This window comes from Pelobates fuscus, chromosome 1 (genome assembly GCF_036172605.1).
Source record: "Pelobates fuscus isolate aPelFus1 chromosome 1, aPelFus1.pri, whole genome shotgun sequence".
Lineage (NCBI taxonomy): Eukaryota > Metazoa > Chordata > Amphibia > Anura > Pelobatidae > Pelobates > Pelobates fuscus.
In genome coordinates, this window is record NC_086317.1 from 447,157,701 (window position 1) to 447,179,920 (window position 22,220).

The 22,220-nt window shown below is 36.3% G+C and overlaps 1 protein-coding gene across 1 annotated transcript in view; it reads left to right on the top strand.

Moving 5' to 3' along the window:
* The first annotated feature begins 766 nt into the window (after positions 1–766).
* GUCY1A2 (guanylate cyclase 1 soluble subunit alpha 2) overlaps positions 767–22,220 on the top strand; it is a 198,939-nt gene continuing 177,485 nt past the window's right edge. The window contains exon 1 of the mRNA XM_063444920.1: positions 767–1,486. Within this exon, the coding sequence (XP_063300990.1) occupies positions 1,244–1,486 (243 nt within the window). The 5' untranslated portion in view covers positions 767–1,243. The remainder of the gene's footprint in view (positions 1,487–22,220) is intronic.

Consider the following 22,220-nt stretch of genomic DNA (forward strand, 5'->3'; position numbering starts at 1 on the left):
TGTGCTGTAACCTGTTACTGTACAAATTCTAGAATGGTGAGTGTCAAAATAGTTCATTTGAAATGACTACGTCCATGTGATCCTCTTGAATGAGCATGGCTGGATTTAGCTACATGCATTTTATTTGTGTTACTATTCGGTGTTAAGGTTAGAGTTAGGAATGACAGACTTGTCTTAAGGCTGCTGCCCCAGTGAGCTGGTTACTTTGCATTGGTGACGGCTCAATCTGTCATGGTTATTCAATAAAGTGAGAATTCAAGGTGAAATCAATGTTAGGCTAAAATAGCCAAACTAGAAAAATACACCACAACAGCTAAGCTTCCAGTTTGACTGCTCTGGTCTTATCTTTGAAATTCACTTTGAAATCTCACTTCAGTAAATAACCCTATAAATCTTCAAAAAAGTGAATATGTGCACTCTTTGGATACATGCTTACTTTGTGCCTGCTCCATCAGCAAAGCAGCATTTATACACGAAAAAAATAGAAAATATGTTGCAATCTATGTTGCTTTGTGAATTTGTCAACGTTGCTGGTAGTCAGCTCTGAAGCAGGTTTTCTATCCGTTCACAGTGATTTTTGTTAAAGATTTAATCTCTCTGGCAGATTTAAAAGAAGCAGTCATCAGCCTAGCAGCGTCTACAATGAGCACTAACTGTTTTCACAGGAAAAGCTTTTCGAGAGGTTATCTCCTCCCTCAGTAAAAGCTTTAAGCAATATTCTCCGCAGATCCGATGACAGAGGAAGAGTTGGCTTTTCCACTTCTTTTTCGAATCTAGAGAAAGTGTGTCATTGCCTTCGGAACCTGACAGGATAGAAAGCCTTCCACGGAGAACACGTGACAGTTTGAGCTCAGTTGAGAAATGCAGCAGCTTTGGCAGGCAGAGAGGACGAGAGGATGAGAGAGGGATGTGCATCTGCTTTAAAAACACAGAGGGAAATAGAAGCAGCCTCACTAATGCACAGTGCACAGCTCAGCTGTCTGCCAGTACCACTGCTGCAAAGAACGTAATAGCAAATGAAAGGAAGGGAAGCATAAACAAAGGAATGCACAGGGAGTGTTAAAAGGCACACAGAAGGACAGTCACAGCACGGTACTTGTATATAAATGAGAAGGTGGACTTTGACAGCAGACTAATACTTAGCTCCTCAGCAGGAGCATCACAATGAGGTGTAATGTCCGTAGCCTGATATAGAATAGCATTGCATTGCAGAGCATCTCATGGTGTTTCCAAAAGCCTCAGCATGTCCAGGAGGAAAATCTCATCCGAATCGTTCAGCTCGCTGGGGTCTGACTACCTTGAAACCAGCCCGGAAGAGGAATCAGAATGTCCTTTAGCAAGGCTGTGTTGGAATGGCAGCAGGAGCCCCCCGGGGCCACAAGAAAAACACCCAGAGCCGGTCACTGGACCCAGGAGACCAACCAGGAGAAGACGGGTGAATTTGGATTCCTTGGGAGAGAGCATACGGAAACTGACTGCTCCCACGGTAAATGAGAAATTGATGCATGTTTTTATCTCAAAGTAGTTCCATTCTCCGACAGAGAGGGATGGACTCTTGGGGTGAAGTTGTTATTTAGTATCCAATGTCCAAGAACTAAAATGCATGTGGGAGAGAGGGCACAGCAAGTAATGCATGAAGGAGATTCCTTCGGACATAGTTAGTGGAAATAAGGCGAGCTAGCCCTCCAATGAATGACACACACTATAGATGAATGACACTTGGCCAGCCTGTCATTAGACATATGTTGATCATTAGTGCCATGGCATTGGGTGCCAAGTGAACAGCTTGGCCATATATAATGTTTTTACTTTAATAGGTTTAAACAGCCGTATCTATCTATCTATCTAACCATGCATCTATCTATATCTATCGATCATTGTATCTATCTATCTATCTATATATCTATCCATCCATCTATCTATTTGTATTTATCTGTATCTATCTATCTATCTATCTATCTATCCATCTATCTATCTATATCTATCTATCATTGTATCTATCTATCTATCTATCTATCTATCCATCCATCCATCTATCTATCATTGTATCTATCTATCTATCTATCTATCATTGTATCTATCCATCTATCTGTATCTATCTATCATTATATCTATCTTTCTATCTATCAATCTATCTATCTATTTATCTATCTATCTATCTCATATTCTACATATCTATTTTTTGTCACCATCATTTAATCTATATAGAACATATTGATCAAGGTTATGTGAATATTGGCTGTATGCAGTGTGCTGCAGTATAGGGGTCGTCCCTTGTCACACGTATAGTGTGTAGGAGGAGAATTCTATAGGAACACATACTGCAACTGAGTCTGGATGAGGGATCGCTATTACAAGGGGCAATATATTCTGCGTAACCTCGAGCTACACTTACTGTATGATACATTATTCACAGACATAGCAATAGTTAATGTGTATATGGACTTTTGATCGATAACAAGCAATCATTTCAAATACATATGCCAATCTGATATAACCTATTGAATATAACTCCATTCCAAGATTTAGCCAAACAAAATTTAGAAAGATTAACTCTATATATATATATATAAAACACTGACCCCTGGATGGCCGGTGAATATTTTGAATTCTTCACTATAGTTGCTTGAATGGTTAGAGGCTGCGTCAGTATTACCGTAAAACAGAAATTACTTTTATAGCAGATAGAACAGGGCCACTTGCTCAATTCTGCAAGAATGTAAATGTGCAGGACAACAATGGGTTAAGATGTAAAATGAACTATATGTAGATGCAATGAATGGCATGCTGGTGGGGATGTATATCTCCAATAAAGCATCAAGCATTATATTGCAAGGCACAGGAGAGGGGGATGCTGGCTCCTTTGCATGTATGATAAATGAATGTGTTAATCTTGTTACACAATGTAGTTGTATGGAATATAGGCTGTAAATGCCAATGGATTTTGCATTCTGTTAACACACTGCAATAAGCCGAAATGACATGGTGATAGCTAAAAATGTGAGCCTCAGAACAGAGCTGCTATTACTGAGAGCAATAGGTCATTCTTTAAGTCGCACAGCCTGTGAATGTGCATCGACAGCATACAAAGGCCAACACAATATGGGTCTGGAGATTGCAATCAAGGGTAGATGACAGGACAGAAAGCAGGGCAGTCTATGGCATCTCTGCCCCCCCCCCTCTCTGTTGTCTACTTCGCACAAGGAAATGAAAGGAGATTATAAGAGGATAAGTAACTTGGCTCTTTGTTGTCGGTGTATAATAATACTGTAGGTGTCCAGCCCTGGCCCTCTTGTATAACCATTACTTTACGTTTTGCATAATGCAAACAGCTTTACAGCAACAGCTGGGTCCCCAAGTTTGGACAGCCATGACTTTGTTAATCCAGGGTCTAATTCTCCAGTCATGCCTACACTGCAACTCTCGTAATCCTTATAGCGTCCTAAATGGCAGGGAATCATGGGAGATATAACTTCAATAGAGCTGGTAAACAACAAACAACCTAAAAACCATTGACTTTGATTGCAAATAAAGAGCCAACAGTCTCACAACATAATCTATGACTAGATCCTACCTAGTATTTTATAAATCAATATATCAATACTATTGCACTGTGTGTGTATATATATATAAAAACGCAAATCACCAAGCTACCCTTTCTCGGTAATATAGTACTAATTATAAATAAAAAAATCATTCATAATATGACTGACTTGTGAACAGGGTTCTGTAAAATATTTGAAACTATAAAGTATTTGCATCCGTCCTAATTAAATATTTTGAGTAGTCCTTTGCTTACTCGGGAATTAGGTGGGTGGACAGCTAGATATAGGGAGAATGGACTGGATATGACTTTTCTGTTATTGGATTTAGTGCTTATCGTGTGAATTACAATTGAAAAGACAGGCTTTGAAACCTTAAACACAGATATATAAGAACTCTAATACCTAATTTCTCTGGGGTAGGGATCCCCGGATTCACTCCATCATATTATGTATTCACCTAAAAATTCATTTTGACAGCTATATAATACAGTAGTTGAATTCCCCGGTTTAGTAAAGGTGTCTCGATTCATTATATCATCAACTTTTTTTTACAAATTAGAGTTCCCAGAATGATTGGTATTAGAACGATTCTGTGATTTAATTCGTATAATCTCAATGATGAACTATTAAAGGAATGATATTTAAAGCAATATCATCTTATTGCTCATCCATTGTTAATGTACACAGTGTTAATGTGCCTGTGGATGGGAACTGCATGAACAATGCAGTATTTGTATGGAAGCCAGTGAAAACTATAAAATAAATGTTGCAGATAAGCACAATGCAAATGCTCCGTCAGTTACGTATATCGATGAAGAATGACTGAGATGCATTGTATATGTATAGTTAAAAAAATCCTAATATTGAAATATTTTATATTTTCTATCATGACCTTTGTGTATAACATTTCTCATATTTTGCACTATATTCTTTCACCTCTCACAGTCCTAGACTAGTGTTGTCTAACCTTTAGAGGTGCAGCTGCTGTGGAATATATTCCACACAATGCTGATCCACATAGATAAGTTGCCATATTCCTAGAGCCATGGGTAGCTGCATGGCAATTTATCAACAGCTGGGGATCTACTTCTTGACAATCCATGTGTTAGACCTAGGGGTAGACAACCTTCGGGTAGGCGACCTTCTCCCATAATGCTCCTACCGCCCTTATGCTAGCAAAGGGTCACGGGAGATGTAGTCTTAGAAATCTGGATTGCCAAAGGGTTAACTACCCTTGTAGACTTAGAGCAATAGTTATCATCAACTGGCAGGATATGGCCAATGAGTCAAACCAAATGCTGTCTATTGTCAGTTTTCAGGGATGGTCTAAATATAGCTACACTAGCATTTTCCTTGTCACTTCCCAATAAAGGCAGCAAGTTTAACTCCTTGTGTGCCAGATGACCGTGTGCTTTGGAATGCTTTGGACTCCTCTCCTGATTTTTTGGTTCATTCTGTAAATACCAGTGTATTATAGTACGAGATGTTCTCAAACCCGCACACAAGCATTCTGAGAACCTAGTTGTTTCTTAATTTCTCCACCAAGGGAATCAGTCAGCTATTAGTGCTGTTATGGCATTCATTTTATTTTCTTTCTCTACTGGTTTAGTTTCCATGGATTAAATAATTTGAATTATGTAATACTGCATCAATTTAAATGAAGCATTATCCTTTAAATTGGTGCAGTTTTACATAATTCAAATATTTTGATGATTCAGCTGTAGTTAGCTCATTCAATCGTTTTCAGCTTGCTGGAAAAATAAAAATATCTAGAAACACGGTCAAAGAGTTAAAAAGCAAACAAACAACAAAATGTGCAAAACGTGTTCAACTGAAGACTCCGAAGTGCATAATATTTGATATTCTCAGCTTATACCACTACATAATGGACATGGGCGAAACCAGCTACCTATTTTACAAAATGCTGTGGATACAAGATATATTAAAAATAAGTGAAAAGGAATAATTCTTTATTTTTAACAGATCAAAATTTTGCTTACAGATCACAGGATTTTAGTCAAAAAGTGCAAAGAAAACATTAAAACAGATAAGTATGTGACTGAATATGCTTGGTCCAGGGTTGTAGCTGGGCATTGAGTATCTGTAAAGTTAAATTCTAAATTGGTAAAAAAAAAATACGTACACTTTTCTAATTTATTTTTCATTTCTGTTTTTTATTTTTTTTCTATTGATTGGGCAATATCACACAAGTGATGGAGCAGCAATATTCACATCCTAGTAACATCAAAAGATAGTATTCAAGGTGTTTATTTCATTTACATTGTATATGGTATATACGAAACAATCTCCAAACCCACTTGCACATAGATATATAGAATAGCCTTAGGGTAGAAGTGTTATAAGCCAATTTGAAAGAAGGCTGCTGAAGGATTTGATTAGACATGTCAAGATCATGCCTGTGGGGCCAGATATTTAGGACTTTTCTAATGACAATGTAATTAAACAATTAACATTATGTATCTCTGGGCAATGTGGCAGTAATGATCCTGACATCTTAACGTGTCTCTGGACTTTGTTGATTGGAGTTTCAATCAACTGCTGCTAAAGGTTACTATATGATATTCCTCTTTAAAGGGACACTATAGTCACCCAGTCCACTTCAGCTCAATGAAGTGGTCTGGGTGCCAGGTCCCTCAGGTTTTAATCCTTCAGATGCAAATATAGCAGTTTTGGAGAAACTGCTATGTTTAAAGTTGGGGCCAATCCAGTCTCTAGTGGCTGTCTTCCGGACATCCACTAGCGGAACATCTGCGACGCTGGAGGCGAATTTCGCCTCCATCGCGCAGAGCATCCATAGGAAAGCATTGAGAAATGCTTTCCTATGGACACTTTGAATGCGCGTGCGGCACTTGCCGCGCATTCCCATTCGGCTCCAGTGACGTCGGACGGGGGAGCTGACGTCGGCAGTGGTGGAGTGGTCACCAGCCCCGAGGGAGCCCGGTGCTGGATAAAGGTAAGCTGCTGAAAGGGTCCTTCAGCGCCACGGGAGAGGGACCCTGAGGGTGGGAGCACCCTCCCTCAAGGCACTATAGTGTCAGGAAAATTGCTTTGTTTTCCTGACACTATAATGATCCTTTAAATATGAAATGTTCTTAGTAAAACTGTTGTGTGTTAACTCACTAGTATACATAGTTACATAGGTTGAAAAGAGATGTGTCAAACAAGTTCAGCCTTTTTCGCATCTGTTTTTTTGCTGTCGATCCAAAAGAAGGAAAAAAAAACAGTTTGAAGCACTTCCAATTTTGCAACAAACTAGGAAACAAATTCCTTCTTGACCCCAGAATGGCAGTCAGATTTATCCTTGGATCAAGAAGCTATTACCCTACATTGAAAAATCATATAATTGAGCATTATGTTTTTGCAAGTATGCATCTTCTGCGCAAGAATTAGTGAGCAGATATCCCTGGGGGACTGTTATAGAAAAATGGGATATTTACAAAAAAAACCAATACTTTTTATACGTCATTCTCAGGAGACATCATTCATCACAGCGCAGCGCTCTCCAAATTGTCACACAGCCATTAACTATTCCTGGCTGAACCCTCTTCAAAAATAAATATATCATAGTTTAACATTTGTTTGATCTGGAATATGACAAAGCTAGTATAAGATATTAGTTCAGAACAAAAAACACAGAACGATTGCTGTATAGGAATATCTAAAAATGTAAATCATGTACATTTACAGATATTTATTTTGTTTTATGATGTGTATATTAATTTTGTTTATCAGCATTGTATTCCTTTTCTTTCAATCCTAATGTCAGGTTCTGAAAAAAATATTGCAAATAGGTGTGTATTTGTGAGATAAATGAAAACATATTAAATTTCCTGCTCTTGAGTAATATGCTAGCGTTTTGTGGAATGCAAATTCCCAAACATCCAGCAGAATATATAGTGTATGTACATACATAGTATAATATATGTATTCCTAAATGAGCACGTAATATGCAAGATCTATTAAATAAAAAGGACTTTGCAGACTGCTAAGATGTTCTGACACATGTCCCAAGACATAAAAGTTCCAATACACTGGGTTAAGGAGAGCAAAAAAAAATAAAAATCAATTAGATGTGGATCTGTATAAACTTGGCAGTCAGGACGCTCTGAGTGGTTTGATGTTTGCGTTATTTCATTTTGCATTGTAATTGTAAAACAACGTGAACAAAAACACTCATAAACACTCCATGTAGACATGAATTTCTATAGAAATGTTAGTTTGGAATACTAGAGTAGCTGTATTAATAGATTAAGTAATATTATACCTAGGACTGTGTTGGCTAAAATGTGGCTCAAAAAGTGCAATCTACATTTTTTACCAATACATGCCTGATGCACACATGCCTTTCTCTTTCTGTTTCGATAGGTTAGAGATGTGTAGATTTTCCAACTGCAAAGCATTAAAGACAAGGTTGGCAATTGATAACTACATTCTAAAAAAGAAAAAAAAAAGAAAACTTGGTTGGAAATCGAAAACTAGATTCTAATAACAAAAAATGAAAACTTGATCTTCCCTAAATTGATTAGTTTTTTTCTGACTTGAATAACCATTTTTTTCTGATTTTCTTTTACAAAATTAGATCTACTTTGGATTCAAAATTACTCCATGGAGAGATTTTATAAATGTACATTTTAGAATGAATATCCTTTGAGATTGGTTAAATACTTGTAAATAAATGGCTGTCAGTTCATTCAGGTATAATTATTACATATTTCAAGGGAATAAGAAACAAATGGAGTCTGCAGTCTATATTTTAGCAAATTCTTCTATATTGTTCTAATCTCTAATGTGTTCCTCAATATAGGTGGCAAGGTCATCTTATTAACCTCTTCAGTATCAAAATTATTAGTATAGAAACATAGAAACATAGAAACATAGAATGTGACGGCAGATAAGAACCATTCGGCCCATCTAGTCTGCCCAGTTTTCTAAATACTTTCATTAGTCTCTGGCCTTATCTTATAGTTAGGATAGCCTTATGCCTATCCCACGCATGCTTAAACTCCTTTACTGTGTTAACCTCTACCACTTCAGCTGGAAGGCTATTCCATGCATCCACTACCCTCTCAGTAAAGTAATACTTCCTGATATTATTTTTAAACCTTTGTCCCTCTAATTTAAGACTATGTCCTCTTGTTGTGGTAGTTTTTCTTCGTTTAAATATAGTCTCCTCCTTTACTGTGTTGATTCCCTTTATGTATTTAAATGTTTCTATCATATCCCCCCTGTCTCGTCTTTCCTCCAAGCTATACATGTTAAGATCCTTTAACCTTTCCTGGTAAGTTTTATCCTGCAATCCATGAACCAGTTTAGTAGCCCTTCTTTGAACTCTCTCTAAGGTATCAATATCCTTCTGAAGATAGGGTCTCCAGTACTGTGTACAGTACTCCAAGTGAGGTCTCACCAGTGTTCTGTACAATGGCATGAGCACGTCCCTCTTTCTACTGCTAATACCTCTCCCTATACAACCCAGCATTCTGCTAGCATTTCCTGCTGCTCTATTACATTGTCTGCCTACCTTTAAGTCATCAGAAATAATCACCCCTAAATCCCTTTCCTCAGATGTTGAGGTTAGGACTCTATCAAATATTCTTTACTCTACCCTTGGGTTTTTACGTCCAAGATGCATTATCTTGCACTTATCCACATTAAATGTCAGTTGCCACAACTCTGACCATTTTTCTAGTTTACCTAAATCATTTTCCATTTGGCTTATCCCTCCTGGAACATCAACCCTGTTACATATCTTAGTATCATCCGCAAAAAGACACACCTTACCATCAAGACCTTCTGCAATATCACTAATAAAAATATTAAAGAGAATGGGTCCAAGTACAGATCCCTGAGGTACCCCACTGGTGACAAGCCCAAGCTTCGAATATACTCCATTGACTACAACCCTCTGTTGCCTGTCACTCAGCCACTGCCTTACCCATTCAACAATATTGGAATCCAAACTCAAAGATTGCAGTTTATTGATAAGCCTTCTATGTGCAACAGTGTCAAAAGCCTTACTGAAATCTAGGTAAGCAATGTCTACTGCACCCCCCTGATCTATAATTTTAGTTACCCAATCAAAAAATCAATAAGATTAGTTTGGCATGATCTCCCTGAAGTAAACCCATGTTGTCTCTGATCTTGAAATCCATGTGTTTTTAGATGTTTTTAGTATAACATTTATTTGAAAAATGTGACGTATAGCTAGCAAATAAATGTAATATACAATAACAGTTATATGTATAGGTTTGAAATTATATGTATAGGCTTGATATTTACACAGTTTTATTTTTAATTGTACTAGTTTATCAATTACATAAATATTGTCAGCATCAAAAAGATCATCATATATTATATCATATTGTCACGATATACCATGTATTTTAGGACAGGGTTTGAAATATCAGCATGGAAATAGAAATACCATTCTTGGCAAATGTAAACTAAATACAAATGGTTATAAATGCCATGCTTGTGGGTTTTGCCAGAAACCCGAGGACATCACTAAGGTGTAAATGCCTAAAATGTTCCCAGAATGTGAAACTAAAGGCAGTATGTGGGTATAAGTTCCATAAACAAAATGGACAGTTGTAGCACATGTACTATGTAGAGAACTGCATGTTGCTTTAGCAGAGTATGACCTCAGTGTTTTTAACAAGAGTTCACTGTGTTCTCTTCTATCTCCGCATGCTAGGATGTAGCCATGAAGTTTGTCCTGCAAAAGTATCTGCAGTAGCAAGACCTCACAAAAAGGAATTATATAGGGCATACATGCCAGTAACATATATTTTCTCAGTTTTTAAAGTTAAAGAAACACACCAAGTACCATAACATTATGACACAGTGTAGTGATTATGGTTACATGGAGTGCCCTGCAGCTGTCCCAGTGTAGGTAGTTACAAAATGGTTTGAATTCTTACCTGTGGCCCACCGGGCAGCACTCCCTGCATCCACTACTACGGCCAGACAGCCAGAGCTCCAGTTAAGTGTCCTGATCCAAGTCCAGCAGAGGCTTATCCCTGCAGGCACGGTGCTCCTGCCACCATAACTACTACATTGATCTATGGTGCATGAAGTGTTCCTTTAATTTTGAGTGCTATAAATGTGATTTGCATAGCAGGAAACTATATTGATATCACTTTAATTTTTATTTATTTTTTTCATCAAAAGGAAATGCAAGGCTGTAGGAGACACAGTTTAATTACGTCGTCTCTATGCATGTTTATAACATGTGCTTGGCACCGCAAGGGTAAACTTAAAGGCATATGGATCTATAATGAACAACATTTACATATATAACATTTAAATATTTCTGTCCCTTCCCTAAGAATATAACTTGATGCTCAAGTTTCAATCAACGCTACTACTGGATCAGAGGGCACATGGATACATCATAAAAAATATGCTTAGCAAAATGCTAGGAATGATTTAATGCTTAATGAAGCATAGTTCCTGGCAAACCAGAACAGTGTTGGGATTAAGTTAGAAAATAATTCTTAACAGATGACAGTTTGGCTAAGTCCAACAGTGGGACCTTAAAAATAAAATATATATTTTTTATTACTACTACTTTTGTCTTTGCTTAATGTTCCCATTCATTATACATGTTTTTTTTTTTTTTTTTATTAAATGTTTGTCTTCTTTCCTATTGCACGGTGATCTATATAAATATTAGTAATTGTAATTATTGATTGCTGTTGTGTCAAATAATTAAAAATAATTTTAAAAAATATTGTCATTTTTGAGATATTATCAATATCTATACCACTTATTCTTAAAAAATTCAGGATAGTAGATCATTTTAGAGATTATGAATACACTTATTATACACTAATAATAAGAGAAAGGATATAACTGTACAGCAACATGCGTATAACAATGGAAAACAGTAGAGCAACAGGTCATATGGAAATAATAGAATTAACTCTTTTAGAACACGTGTTCTTCGGAGCTTTTCGTACCGTCCTGGAAATTAGGTGGTTAATTACGGTAGATCTACCCTGTAATGATTTTATAATTTATTTTTTATTAGCCTGTTTATTCTATGAAATGTAGGCAATTCTTGCAAACTCCCATGGCACTGAATGTGTTAATGGATATTGCGTTTCTGGGCAGTGTATTAAAGGACTCCTTTACCTTCGTTTCCCACTGTTTTGCTCAGTTTATTACTGAATGTATATTCAGGAACTATTGCCTTAAACTTATGTTAACATTTTAAAAAATTGGATGTCTTTTTTTAGGTATTATGTTTGCCAGTTGAGAACACAGATATCGTATCATACATTTACATTAGCTTTTTACCCTCGTCTAAATAATATTTTATCATTATCAGCACAGGATATAAATAGCCAGGGAGCTGAGATTCTGCGGCAAGCATGATATAAAATGATGTACTAAGAAACTGTTGCTAGGCAATGTTTTAGTTCTACTATCAGAAGTGATAACTTCTTCAATAAGAATGATTGTGATACTCCTGTTAAATACCTCTATATACTTTTAAATCTGATGTTTTCTTCATGTCTGTTGATTACGATTCTCTCTTCCTGTTCCAGAATTAAACTGTTGAGTTTTTTCTTGTTCTATAAAACATAAAAATGCTTAGAAATTGTATGCTAGACTTCGTCAAAGAAAGTTTTGTGTCAATCACACTCATCTTTCTTAAAGAGGGTAATTTTCATTACTTTCTTTCCTGATTTCGTTTGGGAAAATCAAGTCAGGGTTGACTAAAAAGAACACACTATAGGCCAGACTCGCAGAGGACAAAGAACGTAGTTGGATAATTTTATCTATTGCACTAATCTTTCTATTCTCTGCTAAATTCCTGACAATTCACAGTTTAGTAAATCACTCTCTGAATGGATTAGTCACACGTCTATCTGCCTTATTTGTATAATTTTTAACCATTAATAGGAAGGCACAGGTTGACATCCAACTAAATATATGGCATGTTGTGCGGTCCCTCCTGTGCTCATTCCTGCTGTGTGGTTGAGTCTAGGCAAATGATTATTAACCTACTCTGTCTAATCTGTCCAACACTGCTTAACCACTTCACTACTGAAGACTTTTTGTTCAAAAAATCCTATAAGCCTATAAATATATCATATTATTATATAACAGAGCAATTTTGTGTATTTTTTGCAGGGATTTTCCAGACAAATGTAAGCATTTAAAACAAATTTAATTAAGTAAATTTACACAATTTTTATTTTTCACTTATTCATTCTTTATATAAAAAATATTTGGAAAATGAAAAGCTTTAGATAGTATGCAGTGTCCTTTACACACAGTCTGAAATGTTAGTATGAGAGCAAAAATATAATGTTTATCACTTAAAAATGATCAAATACCTTGCTTTTAGGTATTTGCAAAGACCCCAAGGGCACTACTAGCAGTACAGCGTACTAAATGTGTCAACAGAATGTAAAGAGAATGACTGCATTTGAGCATAATCCCCACATACAGTAAATACAATTACATGATGTATTTCTAAAATAAAGGTATTTAAAACTGCTATAGAAATATTTCTCAATCTCTGGACTGCTAATGTAATGCTAACAGAGACATTGTAGAATCTATTCATTCTTCCCCTCTTCCTGACTGTAGGAATAATATGACCCACTGAAACTTCCTACACTGTTTGGAAGCAGGGTATGAGCTTAAATTTTCCGCATATTTACAGCCATTATATCAGTGGAAAGTAACATCTAGCATAGAAACTATCGGTCAAAGTGCGAAACTCCGACCAGTAGTACAAAAAGGGGTTACAGGGGTAGTATAGGGCTTAACCCTGAATATATAATTATCAGAACGGAGGGACTGAGAAGAGTTCCCCGTAAAAACGGGGTCCTTAATCTCACTACCGCTACCCCCAGTCTTAGTATCAAAGCAGTAAGAACAAAGAAAATAACAAAAACTTTAATAGAACAACTTAAAGAAAAAACTATAATATCAAAAAACACACCACCTATTAGATCACCCCACTCTGTGAGGGTTAAAAACAAGATGATACGATGCGACTGTAAATGTAAACTGGCGAACCAGTGTGGCTGGGTACCTTATTGGGAAGCAAGTAGTAACAGCAATCACAAAAAATACTAGTGTATCAAGTTTCTAGACAGAGTGTAGTTTGTAGAGATACATAGTTGCTAGTCTAGCTTCCCTTGGAACCTCAGCCCACCTGTCACTGATTCATGCCAGGAAACAGCAACCCAGTTGCAGTGTTCTAGTTAAATCTGAATAATGCTTCCGAGAAACTGACAAAATCCGCATGATCGCGACATATGATGCTGGCTGGCCTGAGGTTAGGAAGTCACTGGACAGATTTTGGCCTTTACTGCTGAATGACACCCACCTCAAACAGGTTCTTGGCCCTCACATTGATATTACGGCTAGACGGGGACGTAACATCCGAGACTTGTTGGTACCAAGTCACTTCTCTACCCCAACACAACCAAGAGCTACCTGGCTAGGTACTCCACCCTGTTATTTTCTTTGTTCTTACTGCTTTGATACTAAGACTGGGGGTAGCGGTAGTGAGATTAAGGACCCCGTTTTTACGGGGAACTCTTCTCAGTCCCTCCGTTCTGAAAGTAACATCTAGCAGAGAAAATAGTTCCTCTACAGGCTGGTAACCATAACAAGATTATAACTGATAAGGAGTGAGCTTTTATCTACTAGATTTCATTAAACAAAATGCATGAAAAAACAAATGTTTATATTTGATTTGAGTATTGAAGGGGTTAAGGATGTTCACATGTTCTCAAAATTGGTGTGTAGTCAAATGCAGATTAATTAACAAGATTTATAATAGCTTGGGATCTATATTTAAACTACTATGGGCCGATTTACTTCATCTTCTCTATAGCAATTTTATTTATTTATTAAATATTTTTTGAGGTATGTAGAGAGGGATCTCTTAAAGGACCTTAGGCTTGGGGAAGATTTCAAAGTGTTCCATAATTGCAGTGCTCTGTAGGAAAAAGAGGATCGGGCAGCTTTCTTTTTGTATTGAGGTAGACTAAATAAAGTGCTGGTACTGAATTGGAGGTTACAGGAAGTGGGAACAGCCGAGGAGAGCATTCTGCTCAGGTAGGGCGGGAGCTTCCCAGAAAAGCTCTGAAACACAAGGCTGGAAAGATGAAGGATGCATCTGGATTCCAGCAACAGACAGTTTAGTTCTTTTAGCATGTCACAATGGTGGGTCCTGTAATTACATTGTAGCACAAAGCGGCAGAATGAGTTATACAATGTATTGAGTTTATTAATGTGGGATTGCGGTGCAGGTGCATATACTACATCCCCATAATGAATGATTGGCATCAGCATTTGCTGTACAATCTTTTCCATTACTGTAGGGCTGAGGCAGGATTTGTTTCTGTACAGGGTACCTAGTTTTGGATAACGTTTAGATGCAAGCTTTTCTATGTGGAGGCCAAAAGATAGATTGGGGTCTAACAACATACCCAAGTATTTGAAAGAGTGGACTGTGGTCAGTATGTTATTTGATTTTGTTTAGATGGGTAGATGGGAATTGTGTAATTTAGGTACTGTTCCAAAGATCATTGTGACAGTTTTGTCAGTGTTTAGGAAGAGTTTGCTTTTTGCGATCCACTTTTCTACTTCTGTAAACTGGTCTTGGAGCACAGCCTCAAGCTGCTGTAGATCGGATTTGCTCGCATAGATCACTGTGTCATCTGCGTACATGTGTACATTAGAGTATTTGCAGACATTAGGCAGATCATTTATAAATGTAAATAGTAGGGGGCCGAGAATGGAACCTTGGGGAACACCACATGTGACTGGGAGAGGGAGGGAGTCGCTGTCATAAATGGACACCTATTGCGAGTGATCTGATACATACGATCGAACATCTCTAGCCCCTCTTACATCTCTTCACAGATCCATAGATCTGCCCATTCTTGGTCTTTCCGTGACCTTCTCCTGTCTGTTGCTCGCACCCGTATGGCCAACTCACGCTTGCAGTACTTCTCGCGGGTGGCTTCCTTCCTATGGAATAGCCTGCCTACCACCATCAGAATCTCCCCTAGTCTTGCATCTTTTAAGAAGTGCCTTAAAACCTTCTCTTTAGGAAAGATTATGGCCTCCCAGAGTAAACTTTGCCTTACATACCTGTCTCTTGCTCTCTCCTAAAGGGCAGCACTCTAATCTCTCCTCCAGCTCTGCTTCACTCCCACCTTATTCGATTAATATTTCCTGTCCTAATATGTTTTATACCCCACCTCCTATAGACTGTAAGCTCATTTGAGCAGGGCCCTCTTCAACCTATCGTTCCTGTAAGTTTTCTTGTAATTGTCCTATTTATAGTTAAATCCCCCCTCTCATATTATTGTAAAGCGCTACGGAATCTGTTGGCGCTATATAAATGGCAATAATAATAATAATAATAATAATAATAATAATAATAATAATTTCACTCTAGTTTGATTGGAATAACAATGTTGTGTTTCCTTGGTGACAATTCTTTTTTTGCAAGCTACATGCCTGTTCTCTGATTGTTCTTATAGAAGCTGCTTAGAACATAGGAAGGGCAGTTACACAACAAAATCAACAGATGTCATACTTTCAGGGTGTAAAGTAGCAGTAGTCTTGCTTCTGTATTTGTAAGCTGAGAAATTTATCATCTTTTATGACACTTAACCCTCCTAATTAACATTAGTCCGTTCATTAGCTTTCACTTTGCATTGCAAAGCTGCACAAAAATATATTTAGCCCATAAAGTCCAATATACCTGCGTTTTAGGTCTAAAGTTGTATCTCATCCAGTAAAGAAAAAAAAATGATCTCAACAACTTCATTTTGCCTCTACTTTTCTGCAGAAGGACTGAAAATAGCAGTGCCTTTTTTTTTTCTCACAGTATGAAAGTTCAAGTCAGAGGTGCTATTGCCACTTTCTAACATTTATGGAGGTTGGAAGGTAAGCAGAGGTCTGTGAATGTCTTAAATTACTACAGGGATGCTGCTATAGAACTATGCAAAACCCTGTATATTACAAATATTAAGTAAGTCTGCCTGCTGTATTTGGATATTATGTTCATATACCAACATTTATTTAATATTCTGTTGGCATTTGTATTATTCTTTAATACTAAAATGCCATAGGTTTCTTGTTAGTATCTATCAGCAGACTATATAATTATTGTATCTATGTTTTTACATATTCTGTATTAATAAAACTTGTGTTCATGCTTCTATGCTGATATTTCAGACTCTGTCATAGATACAATTTAGTTGTAAAAAAAATAATATATATATATATATATATATATTGAAGTACAGTACACACTGTAAGGAGTGATAACCAAATATTCATATGTGAACATGAGTAGCTTAGCATGAGTAATGAGTATTTCGAGTTTGAGAAACACAAAGGGATAAACTCCTATCTAAGGCTGTCTCATTTTTAACCCCTTTTTAAACTAGGTACGTCCGACAAAAAACAATAATATCTTATAAAATGCTTTAATTATTTTATAATATATTATACATTTATAAGAAATAAAAGTGTGTGTGTGTGTGTATATATATGTATATACACACACACACACACATATTATATGTATATATATATACATATATATGATATAAACAAAAAAAATATTTATTTTTATATTTACATATATCTATACACACACACACACACACACATTCTACATATATATGTAACTATTAATTTTACATAATTATTTGATTTTATTAATTATAATTAGAGGGACCTTCCTGACAACCCAGACAGACAGTCCAGAGAATTTAATTGGCAAGCCCTATAGTTAACCTTTACATGGGGGTTATATTTATACTCAGGAGACTTTGTTGAACACAAATATGAGTCTTTTAAAAAGTAAAACTTATCACAACGATGATATCACCAGTAAAAGTGCTGTTTTTGTTTTAAAAAAATGCAAAAATCAAATAATAATGCTAACTTTGGCCTATTTGGTATTATTATAGTCGGGGGACTTCGCTGAACACAAATATGAGTTTTTTAAAACATTAAAACATATCACAGCGATGATATTGCTATACATTTTTTTGTATTTGTAAAACACAAACAAATATAAATGCTAACTTTGGCCAGTGTTTGTGACTAACTGGCTACTTAAAAGGACTGGACATACCCTACATTGAATATCCTGGGTTGTCTACTTTACAAAAATATGTACATGTGAGGTGTGATTCAGAGTTTTATGACAGATAACAGTGTTACAATGTCACTATTTATAAATTTAAAAAATATATATTTTGAAACAGCAATGTCCTACTTGTACTTATAGCCCTATAACTTACAAAAAAGCAGCTAAGAACATGTTAACATTGAGTATTTCTAAACTCAGGACAACATTTGGAAACTATTTAGCATGGGTGTTTTTTGGCAGTTGTAGATGCGTAAAAGATTTTGGTTGTCAAAGTTAGAAAAAGTGTGTTTTTTAAAATGTTTTCTGTCAAATTTAATTATTTTTTTATAGTAAATTATATGATATGATGAAAAGAATGGTATTTTTTAGAAAGACCGTTTAATGGCAAGAAAAACGGTATATGATATCTGTGGGTACAGTAAATGAGTAAGAGGAAAATTAATGGTAAGAAAATTGAAAAACGGTCTGGTCACTAAGGGGTTAAATTAGAAAATTCTGTATAAACAAGATAAAGAATATGTCAGTAGTGAGTCAAGGGGAATACAGATAAATCAAGCTATGCTATGCTATAAGAGATGCAGTCCAACGTGCATTTCAGCTGAACTGCAATGACGCACTTCCGGCGCAGGTTGAAATGCACGTCGAACTCAGGTGGACTGCTTTACTTATCAAGATGAGCCTCCTTATACTGATCCCTGAAAGGTACAGTTACACATCCCTGAAGATGTTCTGGTCCAAGGACGAAACCCATTATATATTTACTACTTTGTCTGCTATTTTCATTGGATTGGGGTTTATACTGCTTACTTTTTGGGCCTGTTGTTCTGCTGGATTACTACTAATGGTGGAGATATGCCCATATATTTAATATTCTTGTACGTACAATACAATAAATGTTCATTTTTTTTTATTTTTCTTCACTGTTGTGGCTATTTTTTCCTACAGAAGATCTCTATTACAGTACCCTTCGAAGGGTGATGAGCCTGAAACCCTCATTTGTTTGTGAGTGTTCTACCTTATACTCACCAGAATGTTCCTTTCATTACTGTATTTCGCTATGTATTTGCTATCTTTTTTTAGATGCCTTTTCACTTTAGTGGAATATCCAATATTTATTTTTCCAAGTTCTTATAATTCTTTGTTTAGATTTAACCATTTCATATATGTTGTATATGTGTACTGCGTTTTTCCCACATTTTTTAAATTCTTATATTTTTGGTGCTTTCGTGAAGTATACCCGGGATAACACATTTTCACGTGTTATTTGTTTATTTTCTCGCATAGTGTTTATTTATTGTTTTGTTCACAGTATTTTATTAAGGCCAAATCTTTCAGTTTATATATTGAACATCACCTCTTTCAGAGGTGAGATAACCACAGACACCCTATGAAATTGTTATTTACATTTTGACCGTTACCATTTCTCTAATATTGGTATTTTAGAAAATTTGTGTTCTCCCAGACCTCCTCTGTGTTTTTACTCCTAGTAAGTGCAGTTTTATGTTTATTTATGCAATTATAAAACTAATTTGAGATTTAATTAATTGTGTAATCTATTAGAAAATTGGGAATGATACATATAATGCACCTGATTAGCTTTTGACGAGTATCCTGCTGATTTAGCATGTTAATTGGAAATTAAACAGAATAAAATTTCACTGTAAATGCTTCTCTGTTTGTGAAAATATTCCTAAATAATGCATTTTATGGCTTTAGAACAGGCTTCCCCAAACTCCGGCCCTCCAGATGTTGCTGAACTACAAGTCCCATGATTCTCAGCCTATCTATTTAATTCGTAGAATCATGGGAGTTATAGTTCAGCAACATCTGGAGTTTGGGGAAGCCTGTTTTAGAATATGTAATTTCAAAATTGAAAAGATGAAAATGCTTTACATTTTTTTTGCACATTTAGGATGAATCTGTCTATCCTTTACTCATCAGTTAAATAAAATCAAATTATAGTTATCATATGCTTTTTTGAATTTCATGGAATATATCTACTTCACATTTAAAATATATATATAAAAAAGAACAGATGGGACTCTTCTTAAAGAATTAGAGATCACATAATAATCTGAAAATGTAAAAAAATATATTCAATCTTGTTCTCATAAGAAACAATGTATTGAAATAAAGGATGTTCTCTATTATTATAAAGGCCAGTTTTGTGGCTCATATTGTTAGGGTTCTCTCCTGTCTGGGTCTTTTACAGCTGACCAATAGAGATGTCCTGAACAGTTTGCCGGGAACTGTTAGCCGGCGAACATAGCTTGTTCGCGGTCGCCGCGGCGGGCGAACATATGCAATGTTCGGTCCGCTCCCAATTCGTCATCATTGAGTAAACTTTGACCCTGTACCTCACAGTCAGCAGACACATTCCAGCCAATCAGCAGCAGACCCTCCCTCCCAGACCCTCCCACCTCCATGACGAATAGGGGGCGGACCGAACATCGCATATGTTCGCCCGCCGCGGCGACCGCGAACAAGCTATGTTCGCAGGCGAACAGTTCCCGGCGAACTGTTCGGGACATCTATACTGACCAACCATCCTTTTTCCTGGAGAATTGAACAATTTATGGATAGACCCTTGTTGATTTGACTGAAGAATAATCAAACTGACCAATATTTTCTGGTGGAATTTGACAATTGGTCAATTTATTGATAAAAGCACAGGGTTTTTAAAGGTATATTGTCAATAGATATCTATGAGTGGCACATAATTTAAATAATACTGACAATTCATGGGTTAGTAAGTTATCTGCCAACTTCCAGAGTTCTGACACATATCATATGTTATTTTATTTTTTTTATAAATTACGGATGTTGTATAATGTTAAACTCCTTAATTTCTGATCACTAAATAATACTCTTATATCTTTATTATTTTATCATTGCAAACTTATCACACTGCACTGCAAACATTATGCTCTATCTTTAGATATATATTTGTTAATGGTATCTGTGAAATATCACTCAATTTACAGTTTAATAATTGAGTTTATTCTTATACTCTGTTTATGACTAAACATAAGCCTTGATGTTATTAGACACTGTAGTCGAATGTTGTGGCAGATGGGCACAAGATGAAAAGAGAAAACACGTTTATCTAAGGTTATATGAGGGTATATAGCGTCAGTCAGTTCAAATCTGATTTAACATATTTAGTATTTTAACTGGAAAACATATTCCTACTTGTTAATGTTCTTAGAGTGGTGTAATTTTAAACATGGCATTCTAGCATACAAAATGGCTGTATCAGGCTCAAAATGGCTAACACATATTGTCTATTCACACCGTAATAAGGAGGGCACATGCTGCAGTTAGTTTAAAATTTACTTTATGTTTGTGAATAATAGGTTAAATTGATGGTATGCTTCAGTGACCACATGTTTGCATTAAGGAGTAAATTACATAAAACCATAACAGAAACGAGGGAGATGGCTCTATGATTAAGGACACAATCATTTCCAAAACATATTCGGATTTTATTCTTTTTTTTTTTTATGTGTGCTTTTCCTCTCCTATTTTGGCATCATTTTTTTTATTTGTAAAGAATATTGATCATTTGTCAATTTGTAATGAATGTAGGTTGACAAATTGTCTGGTATAAGGTGGTACTGTAGGGCAGCAGTTCGCTTCTATAAGTGGGTTGATGAGAAATAGGTGAACAGCAGAGGTCTGCTATAGACGATCCACTTTCCCTGAAAGTTTTGCTCTTGGGTTTATGGTTTTCCTCCGTGATGGTTGAAACTAAGAGAATGAGAGCTTGATTAAGATATTCAGCTGAAATTGTTTTTCATGGATTAAAAATTTGCAGTCCTTTTGGCAGGGTGTAAATTGGACGGATTGATCCACTGCTTTAAGTTTAATGGGATAACTCCACCTTGTATGTTGTGATTACAGAACATTTTGGTGATGGCCAAGAATTCAAAGTGTTTAGCCATTGTTGCAGCAGATAGATCAGTATATAAACACACACTGGAGTGTGGGTCTGGGAGACTGTGAAACTTGCGCAGTGCTGACATCATGGCCTCATTGGATGCAAATAAATAAAACCTCACCACCACATTTCTTCTGATATCTGAACCCAGCTTCCTGGAGCCCTGTCCAGCAGTTAATCAAAATCAGGGGGATGGCTATAAAAGTGTTAAAAGGTATGTTGGCAAGTTGATTGGCATAATACTTTTAAAGATCCCTCACAACTTCACATTCTTGTACTGTGCATGATTCTCAGCATCTGCTGCTTTTTGTAATAGTGTCTGGTGGTTCACCTCCAGGGAGATGTTTGCCAACAACCTCTATATGTGCTTTACAACGTTCTTAGTTTCCACAAGGTCTGTGTGCTCATTTTGGGACTGTAGATCTTGGTGAATGCTTATTGTGATCCTCCCGGGAAGATCTCAGAGACCTGGGATAGTATCCCTGATTCTAAGGCTGTATTGGACTACATCCTTGAAGCGGACATCTTGAGCAGAGCAAGTTTTATGGCCTCAGAAGAACGACTG